Below are 10702 nucleotides of genomic sequence, written 5' to 3'. Positions count from 1 at the left end.
TATGCAACGCTTGATGTTTACCTCGTCCAAAGCATGAGTGTAAACATTAAGAGATGTGTGTTTACCAAGTCTTCCTGACCTCTAATATTTATTCAGTTCAACAGCACTCTATCCAATCATTCCTTGCTTCACTGCAGAGCTGTAGCTATGGGATGTCAGGTTTCATTGGCTGCAGTTTGCCACATCTCCTGGCACATGTAATATTACTTTTCGCTTTCCATCAGGCTCCCTAAGCGCTTGTGCCTGGATAGAAGTGACGTTCTTTTGGGGGGGTGAGGGGTTTGTTTGTGCTTTTCACGTGCTCAAGTCACTTCTCATTGTACTCAGAACACCCCAGTGAGCAGACTTAAAGGTCTTTCACATGCAAAACACATTTTTATCTGGTAATTATGCCTTAGCTTCAGGCTAGCCAACATTCAATACTCCAACAAAAGTTTGGATCACTATGGTCATATATGGAGACCTCTAAAATGTTTGGCATTCAGTAATACCACTCACCAGGACTTTCATCCTATTCTCATTTATGTCTTTATTCATTCATTTGCGTTAGGGCCTCCATGCCTTCACCATCAACCTAAAGTAGATCAAATTTATGTCAGATGTGGTCCTGAAAACATATACGACGATAACTCATTCATTAAAGACTTTGAACCTAAATATCATTTACTGGAGCAAACCAGAGGGAATGTGCCAAAAGTAACAGTGATGAGTTTTATTACATAGATGGTAGATTTTTATTTTCCTTTTACACATGTACCCACATGCATAAACAAATGAAAACTCTACTCAATGCTGTACTGTGTAATGTGTGCAGTTAAAAAAAGGGTTATTTTTATAACAATGTGTGCCGCTCACCAGAATATTCTTTAGACATACTTTGTGGGGAAAACCCTGGTGTACTAATTGAGGGACGCATGCAAAGAGAATGCAGCGGGCTGCTGCTGGTTTCAGCACTGTTAGCGTGTTCTAATAATAATGTGGCATGTTTGCCATTCTATGAAGCGACAGGCACTTTTGCTGGTTGCCCTTTTATTCTGAAAGGACACGCGGAAGTGTCTGCGCGGAGGTGCAGAGCTGCGCGCGCGCCTGTTCCGGCTCCTGAGTGTGTTTGGTGATGAGGCTGCAGTCAGCCTCCCTTAGAGCGGATGCGCGCGCGGACACCTCGCGGACGGGAAATGGAGCAGTCCAGACCTCAGAGCGGACAGGGTCTCGTGGCGCAATGACCTCGCGTGTCTGTGGACGTGTTTGTTTCTCAGGGGGAACCGCAGCGCTCCAATTCCGCGGGAATATCTCCTGAACGGCGGCGCAGGGACCGCGCTGACCGGACCGTGCGGCCGCTCAGAGCCGCCTTCCTCCCAGCATCCGGGCTGACTTCTCACGGACTTTCCTCGGAAGTTGCTGTTGGGCCGTGTCCGTGTCAGGGGAAGGTTGCAGCGTGGGATGCTAAAACTTCTGCTCTGGGGCTGCAGTGCAGCGGGTGGCATGCTGCTCCTGGAGTTCGGTCCCTAGTTAGTTCTCCGGGTGGATTTACTGCTGCTGGAGGCGCCGCTCTGCAGACTTCTGCTGATCTGCTCACACCATGAGGAGCAGTCTGGTCCCTGCGCTGCTTTTGGTGGCTCTGGGATGTTTTGTACATGGTAAGTTTTTTAGGAAGGGGCCAGAGGGCTGTTGATGTTGGAACGACTGGAACATTAATGAGAAGAAGTCCTGTAATATTAGAATAGTTGTTCTCCTCACTCACGCACTGATTCCTTGTGTTTGCGTCCTCTGGAGCCGAAGGGAGGATGCTGTTCAAAGCCTATTTAAGCCAGCAGCACACAGGAGAGTGTCCCACATGCAGCCTCACTGCTGGTCTTCTTCCCTGAGGGCCTCCAGGTCACACCAGCATCTGCTCCCTCAGGAACCACATTTATCACAATTATCAGGCCCATTAGGTGAAGCCATAGATCTGTCATGGGTCCAACATGAGGGAGACATGAAGCTGTACAGCAGCCAGTGGGGCTGGCGGATGGGATCAGTGTCTTTCATGTTTTGGAGCTGTAAGCTGCTTTTAGCAGATGCTGCATGTTCTTCCTCGTCCATCTGAGCGAGGGAGAAGTGAAGGTTTACAGTAAAGATATTAAGAGGTTCTTCCTGGCTCTTTGGGACATGATGTCTCTCTCCATAACTCTGGATTTGTTTGTTTAGCTGCTTTTAAATGACCTTCTGTTTTAAAATGATGGTTTATAAGTTGGAAAATCTACATTTACATTCTGACAGACAACTGAGAGAAGACTCCAGTCAAATTTCCACAGGCTGTGTTTGTTTGCTCAGCAGCACACAGCTGGATGTAATGTGAAGGAACATAGTTAGTGTGTTGCTGTTGGGTCATGCCTCACTGCTGAGGCTGGGAACCGTTTCTTCCTGGAAGCTCACCTGGAACCGCATGGTAATACAGTTTCTCCACTTTTTACTGGCACAAAACTTTTTGTTGTTTTTTCTGATCAGATGCCTCCAAGTCCAGAGCACACGCATGTTTGCAAAAGAAACTTTATTCTCTTACCCCGTCCATCCTGTGCCAGAGTCCCGCCACAGCATCCAGCTCCTCCTCCTCCCCCTCCGCCGGAGGAGTCGGTCTGGGGAGCGGCCGTCCTCTTCATCAGTCGACACAGGGCTCTCCTTAGGGTCTGCATGTGTTTGCCATGCACTCTGTTGCTGCAACTTCCTCCTGACAGTAACACAGCTTTGTTGTCCAGACTGAGCAGGAACTAGATCTGAAAGTCCACATAGCACACAGTAATTATGGACAAACACACCTTATCTTCTTCAGGAGCGCATTGAGTTTGTGTGAGGTCATCAGTGATGGACGTGAGTGGGCCGTCACTGATTCATTGAATGGAGTTACAGTGTCATCTGTTTATTTATCAGTCAGACAACTTAGAAGGAAGGGACACTCTTTCTGGTACTATTGGGTAAAGTGAACAGAAATGAGATTCCTGCATCAAAGGGCTTCCACGTATTGATGCTAAAAAGCTCCCTTCATGCAGCGTTACACTGATCTCTGCTCTTTTCTGCACAGGAAATAGTTCCACAGAAAAGCTTTAGTAATCATTTTGGAGAGCAACCGCCTGCAGACCTTCCTGCTCCTTTCTGATCAATTAGTCTGTCAATAGCTTTTGTGTGATGCAACCACAGCGAACAGCGCCTCCTAGGTAACTAAAAGAGTTGTAATCACTGCTGCTGAAAAAATGAGTGGGCAGAAAGTAAACATCCTCTTCCTGTCTCAGAACGAATCATGTTTGAGGTCATTTCCTTTTTCTTTTTGGTTCAGTTCTGGATGTTGCAAATGTCCAAATATGAAATAAAACCAAACGAGATGTTTAGACAATTTTCTGTAAATGTCATGACTGAACTGAGTCCACACAAATCTGAGCAAACAAATGTTAGGCTGCCCCCCAGTAATGGCTTAGCCCCCCAGAGCTGGAACTGGAGCTGCTGCAGCATCGGGTGCTGACAGCACAAAGCAGTCCTCCCTCTACTTCTATGTCTCCAGGGCCTCTGCCTGAGGGCCCCGCGCAGTCCTGCCTGATGCTCCCACCTAAGGCTGCAGACAGATGGAGGCCCCCCAGCACTGGTTCCAGTGGTTTTAGGGGAGTGGGGGCAGTCTTCTTCATTCAAACACAAACACAGAAAGGGAGGACGCTTTTGCTTCAGACCTGGGCTTTTCTGTCAGTGCCTCTTGGCTACACAGCTGGATGCCATTTATTCCTTCACTTTTATCAGAGCTGCCTTCGATCCCTGAGCAGAGAAGCTTTTCTGTTGTCAACAGGGCATGAAGAAGTGAATGCTTGGTGTCTGTGATCAAATGTAGTCAATGAACTCTTCATTAGCATACCTGTCAAAGGGAGGGGCAGTTTACTGGTCTATAGTCATAAGTAGAAGAGAATGCTGTGTGACGGAACACATGTGACCTGCTCTGTTGGACTTTTTCTACTATTTACACTTTCCAGTATATTTGAATATAGAGGACATTAAAACTACACCAGGGCAGATCAGTGATACACGTATCAGCTGGTATAGCGGAGTGGATTACTGTCAGTCTGGGTTATGAGGCCTGCAAACATTTGAAACTTTCATCAATCCTGTCTTCAATGCCAGATTTGGTCTATCAGTACAAACCCTCTTTGAAAGAGAGCAAATATTTCCGCTGATGTCTGATGTTGCATAAACAGAATCAATAATTTGATGGCCTTGGGTTCCTGAAGGGGGGGCTTTCCTTTCTCTAATGGATGAGTGTGACCATTAAAGGGAAGTGGTATCATCTATACACTGTTGTGAAACAGACAAAAATCAGGCGACTTAATCTATTATTATTTATTATTTACCAAGGCTGTGTCCCACCAAGGTGGGGTAGCCTAGACAAGGCACACAATTTTAGCTCCCTCTGTCTCTTCCCCAAACCCTCCTCCTTCAGTGCGTGTGTGCGTATGTGCGTGCGACTGGTCTGAGATCTGGTCTAAGCCACACCACACTGCACCAGGGTCAGCTGCACAGCCCAGTGTGGGCACCTCCACTGCAGGGCCTCAGCCAAGGCTGGTTTCCCCTTGCCGCTTCATCCCAAGACCAGACCTCTACCACACCCATCCATTCATCCATACACAAACTCTCTCCACCCATCCCTGTCCTGAGCAGCCTCTCTCCCCTGCACCACAGTCATCCCTCTTGCATTCAGCGCTCTTTTTACACCCTCTGTCCATCCCATTCGCGGTCTTCCTCTCATTCTCACTCCACTCACATCAGATTCATATACCTTTTTCACCAATCGCTCCCTTTCCATTCTTTCAACATGTCCAAACCATCCCAGTGCCTTTTGCTCTGCTCTTTCAGCCAACTCTCGCGTCACACCAGTTCTCTCTCGGATAACTTCATTTCTCATACGATCCATACGCGTCACACCACACATACTCCTCAAACATCTCATCTCAACTACATTCAGCTTCCTCTTTTCCGCCACTTGCAGACTCCATGTTTCAGCCCCATATAACGCTGCAGGCACCACCACACCCTCATACAATCTCCTTTTTGCATCCTTTCCCAGTGATCTACATTCAAACACTCTCTTCATTCCCCCCCATATCTTTCGTACTTCATTCATTCTAAACTCTACCTCTCCCCCCATTCCACCATCCACACAGACACACGACCCTAAATACTGAAAACACTCTACCTCTTCCAACAACTCCCCATTTAATGCCACATTCAATCTGCGTTCACCCTTTAACCTCGTACACCTCATCACCTTACTCTTTTCCACATTCACTCTCAACTTCCTTCTGTCGCACACCCTTCCAAACTCCTCAACCAGACGTCCCAAGTTCTCTTCTGAGTCAGCCACTAGTGCAGTATCATCTGCAAACAGCAGCTGATTCACACTCCATTCGCTGCCGTCAGTATTTATCATGCTCACACCCGTACCCGACACCCTTTCATTCACCTCTTTTACCACACCATCCATATACACGTTAAACAACCACGGAGACATCACCCATCCCTGACGCAGACCAACCCTCACAGGAAACCACTCACTCATGCTATTTCCCACTCTCACACACGCTCTACTGTGTCTATAGAAACTCTTCACACCTTCCAACAATCTACCATCAATACCATACATACTCAACACCACCCACAACGCCTCTCTATCAATCCTATCATACGCCTTCTCTAAATCCATGAATGCCCAAAACACCTCCCTCCCCTTAGCCAAAAACTTTTCACACACCTGTCTCACAACAAACACCTGATCCACACACCCTCTACCTCTCCTGAAACCACACTGCTCTTCACCAATCATACACTCAGTTCCCTCCACTACCCTATTAATCAGCACTCTCCCATATACTTTGCCTACAACACTCAACAGACTAATACCCCTAAAACTACCACATTCATACTTATCACCCTTACCCTTGTACAGGGGAACCACACACGCACTCATCCAATCAAGCGGCACCTGCCCATTTGCAAAACACACATTCAACAATCTCACTAACCACTCAATCACGATCGCTCCACCACACTTCAGGCATTCCCCAGCACACCCATCCACACCTGCAGCCTTTCCTACTTTCAACTTTCCCACAGCTTGCTCAACTTCCTCTCCTGTAATCAACGTTTCATTCACTTAATCTATACTTCCACTTTTCCTACTTTTGTGTGGCAGGTCTTTTACAAGTCACCTTCATAAAAACCTATGCTATTTCTGTACACCCTTAAGTAAAAAACAGATAATGGAACATCATGGAGGACGACTCTCACCGGGATGGCAACAGGAAAGTTCTTCACATCTCATACATGAGAGGTCTGAGACAGTGCAGTATTTAGCAGCTGGTGAATACAAATCTACAGTAAGCTCCTGATGTTGAGGCAGCTGGGTTTGCACACAGGTGTTGCAGTACGGTGCAACTATAGTTTACACTAGCCGGTCTGTATGGATCAGTAGAAGGCGCCACACATCATCAGCTGGAATGCTGACTGGCATCAAATGCTGCAGTGTGTTTGTGTCTTTATTTTAGGGTTCCAAAAATGTTTTTCTGTTTACTTGTCAAATCACATTAAAACAAAACATTGCTTTTTTTGAAGAAATTTGGGTAACGCTTCCTTTTACAGTACAGTACTTACAGTGTACTTAAGTGGTATTTACATGGTACTTATAGTGTAACTACTGGGTACTTTCAGGGTACTTACATGGTACTTTTTATGGAATTTACTGGGTACTTACAGTGTGTTTACATGGTACTTTCTATGGGACTTTACTAGGTACTTACATGGTACTTTTTGTGTCTACTCTGTACTTACATGGTACATACTGTGTATTTATATGGTACTATTTGGTTCATACCTATGTGGTACATACTGGGTATTTATAATATTCTTACTGGGTATTTACATGTTGTGCAAAGGTGTCTTTTATGGTACTTACCACATGTAAGAACAAGGTAAGTACAAATAAAGTACTTTGACCTTTAGGTCTGCACTCGCTGCATGTTTCATGGTATTTACCATGAATTTACCACAGAAACTACCCCTTAAGTACACTGAAACTGTAACTGTAAAAGAAAGTCAGCCCTATTTCCACTCAGCTACATGGTACTTTCATTACTAAATACCGGGTATGTTCACTTGAATATTACTTGGTACTTACCCCTTAAGTACACTGAAACTGTAACTGTAAAAGAAAGTCAGCCCTATTTCCACTCTATTACATGGTACTTTCAGTAGTAAGTGCTGGGTATGTTCACTTGAATATTACTTGGTACTTACCCCTTAAGTACAATGAAACTGTAACTGTAAAAGAAAGTCAGCCCTATTTCCACTCTATTACATGGTACTTTCAGTAGTAAATGTTGGGTATGTACACGTATTACCTTCCCGTACAGTGTACATACACACTTGGTCTTCTGACCTCACCAAATGAGACAATGCTAACCTGTTGGTAAGGGTAAAGTAACTACATTCTAAAAACATATTCTGGCCTGATTACTTCTTGTAACATGAGGCAAGTTTAAAGAGAAACAAGACAGCAGTGAAAACAACAATCTTTAATATGATACATGTCTGCAGCATACAAAGTGTCATCACAATGAAATAGGTTTTAAGTACAAAACAGTGCAAAGGAGAATTCTAAAAAACACATTATTGGCCTGAGGGTCGTGCTTTTTGTCCATCAAAATTCTTTCAGCAGAGTTTGGTAACGGTGCAGGACTTCTTCAGGGTTTGTAACTGCAAGAAAATTCACAATATGAGCTAAAATGAACATAAAAAGCAGAACGACTTTGATGAAGTACAAAATATATTTTACTTATTTAATCATTTCTGTAATGAGTTTGATAAATCTCTATGATTTTTTTATCGCTTTGACTGTAATGCTTGAAATTAATCAATTATCCTCATTTAAAAACATGATAATAAATTATTCAAAACTTAACTTTTTTTTAAATATTGTTCTAAAAATTAACTTGTTTTAATATATATTATATAATGTCAGGAAAATATGTAAAACAACAAGGCTAAATATTTACTTTTAATACTAAAAACACCCCGAGTGTGTGTTTTTGTTAACTAGGTCGGGGCAAGTAACGTTGCAAATTCCCAGCGCACTTGAATGCAGCACAACTACCCCCAAAGTGAACGTGCAGATTAATCCGGAGAGCCTCGAGGCGCGCGCAACAGTTTGAATTTCTCTTCATCTGGCAGGTAAGCCAGTGTTTTTGTTTTTTTAAAATATTGGATAAATTACATGCAAATATTTAAACTGATCAAACTTTATAAAGAAGCTAACTTCGTGATTTCAAGCCACTATCTCTGTGTTTGAAACGTGACGTAAGAGCATGTCTACCTTACTCCAATAATTTCAGTTATTTATGTATACATTTTCAAAGTTTGTAATGAAAATCTACAAACATTGTTGTTACTTACCAGGAGAGGGGCACCTGTAAAACAAGCACGTAGCCTAAATGATAAAGTCTGTTGTTCTGTGCTCGTTTGACTGAGCGCACGTCTTTCTGGGAAAATCAAAGAAAGGCGTTTATTTAAAATAATGATGACGTACTTCCGTCTTTTTACCGCTTTAGATCAGCTGTGGTGAAGAAGACATTCCAGACGAAGCCACAGGAGAGTAAGCTAAAGTAAGTTAAATCCACCAAGTGGACATATTATTTACATTAATGAAGAGTTTAACTGCATTTTCCCCATTTTCTTTTCTTTCGCCGTTTTTATTTTATTTTTATTTATTTATTTTCAAATATGAGAGAGACAACAATACCACCCAACACAGTGAATGTAACTGTTTGAAAATTAAAACATATTTTTGTGAATAACTGTGTTGAATTTGAAATTGCCTATTTATTTCTTTTTTCCTTTTCTTTTACACTGCAATGTTTTTCATGCTAATGCAAATAGTAGGTGCGAATAATATTTATAAAGAAGAAATACACACAGCAATTGCCAATTAAAACATTGCTTTTGTCATTCTTTGTCTAAACAAATTAGATTTTTTTATGGCAATTTTGATTTTTTTTCTTTGATTTCTTTTTTGTTGTTCTTGTTTATGTAACTAAAATATAAAGTTGTGAATAATTTATTGTCATGTTCATAAATGAGGATAATTGATTAATTTCAAGCATTACAGTCAAAGCGAAAAATAATTCACAGAAATTTATCAAACTCATTACAGAAATGATTAAATAAGTAAAATATATTTTGTACTTCATCAAAGTCGTTCTGCTTTTTATGTTCACTTGAGCTCATATTGTGAATTTTCTTGCAGTTACAAACCCTGAAGAAGTCCTGCACCGTTACCAAACTCTGCTGAAAGAATTTTGATGGACAAAAAGCACGACCCTCAGGCCAATAATGTGTTTTTTAGAATTCTCCTTTGCACTGTTTTGTACTTAAAACCTATTTCATTGTGATGACACTTTGTATGCTGCAGACATGTATCATATTAAAGATTGTTGTTTTCACTGCTGTCTTGTTTCTCTTTAAACTTGCCTCATGTTACAAGAAGTAATCAGGCCAGAATATGTTTTTACAATGTAGTTACTTTACCCTTACCAACAGGTTAGCATTGTCTCATTTGGTGAGGTCAGAAGACCAAGTGTGTATGTACACTGTACGGGAAGGTAATACGTGTACATACCCAGCATTTACTACTGAAAGTACCATGTAATAGAGTGGAAATAGGGCTGACTTTCTTTTACAGTTACAGTTTCATTGTACTTAAGGGGTATGTACCAAGTAATATTCAAGTGAACATACCCAGTATTTAGTAATGAAAGTACCATGTAGTTGAGTGGAAATAGGGCTGACTTTCTTTTACAGTTACAGTTTCATTGTACTTAAGGGGTATTTACCAAGTAATATTCAAGTGAACATACCCAGTATTTAGGAATGAAAGTACCATGTAGTTGAGTGGAAATAGGGCTGACTTCTTTTACAGTTACAGTTTCAGTGTACTTAAGGGGTAGGTTCTGTGGTAAATTCATGGTAAATACCATGAAACATGCAGCGAGTGCAGACCTAAAGGTCAAAGTACTTTATTTGTACTTACCTTGTTCTTACATGTGGTAAGTACCATAAAAGACACCTTTGCACAACATGTAAATACCCAGTAAGAATATTATAAATACCCAGTATGTACCACATAGGTATGAACCAAATAGTACCATATAAATACACAGTAAGTACCATGTAAGTACAGAGTAGACACAAAAAGTACCATGTAAGTACAGAGTAGACACAAAAAGTTCCATGTAAGTACCCAGTAAAGTCCCATAGAAAGTACCATGTAAACACACTGTAAGTACCCAGTAAATTCCATAAAAAGTACCATGTAAGTACCCTGAAAGTACCCAGTAGTTACACTATAAGTACCATGTAAATACCAATTAAGTACACTGTAAGTACTGTACTGTAAAAGGAAGCGTTACCGAAATTTGTTGCAGTTAAGTTTTTCATTTATTGCTTTTATCAATGTACTGTCGCAAAGAAAAACAATGGTGTTTTTAATATCCAATATGTTCGTTTTTAGTAACACGGAAATCCCAGAGTAATTTTGAAGTTTATTTTCTCTGTTTACTTTTCTCATCTATGATCAAATTCAGTCTTTTTAAATGTGTATTTTTTCAGATCTCCTGTTTTATTTTTAAACCCAAGCCCAATG

The 10702-nt window shown here is 41.8% G+C and overlaps 1 protein-coding gene across 7 annotated transcripts in view; it reads left to right on the top strand.

Moving 5' to 3' along the window:
- Positions 1 to 1086: 1086 nt before the first annotated feature.
- Positions 1087 to 10702, top strand: part of robo3 (roundabout guidance receptor 3) — a 106106-nt gene continuing 96490 nt past the window's right edge. For 6 of the 7 annotated variants that reach the window (XM_023962265.1, XM_023962263.1, XM_023962262.1 and 3 more), the window contains exon 1: positions 1088 to 1637. In XM_023962265.1, coding sequence (XP_023818033.1) covers positions 1580 to 1637 — 58 coding nt within the window. In that variant the 5' untranslated portion in view covers positions 1088 to 1579. Of the gene's footprint in view, positions 1638 to 10702 lie in introns of all 7 variants that reach the window. The other variant, XM_023962264.1, reaches the window with a different exon arrangement.

The sequence above is a fragment of the Oryzias latipes genome, chromosome 14 (assembly GCF_002234675.1).
Source record: "Oryzias latipes chromosome 14, ASM223467v1".
Taxonomy (NCBI): domain Eukaryota; kingdom Metazoa; phylum Chordata; class Actinopteri; order Beloniformes; family Adrianichthyidae; genus Oryzias; species Oryzias latipes.
Note: the sequence above shows the minus strand (reverse complement) of the source record. Positions and strands in the feature narration are given on the sequence as shown.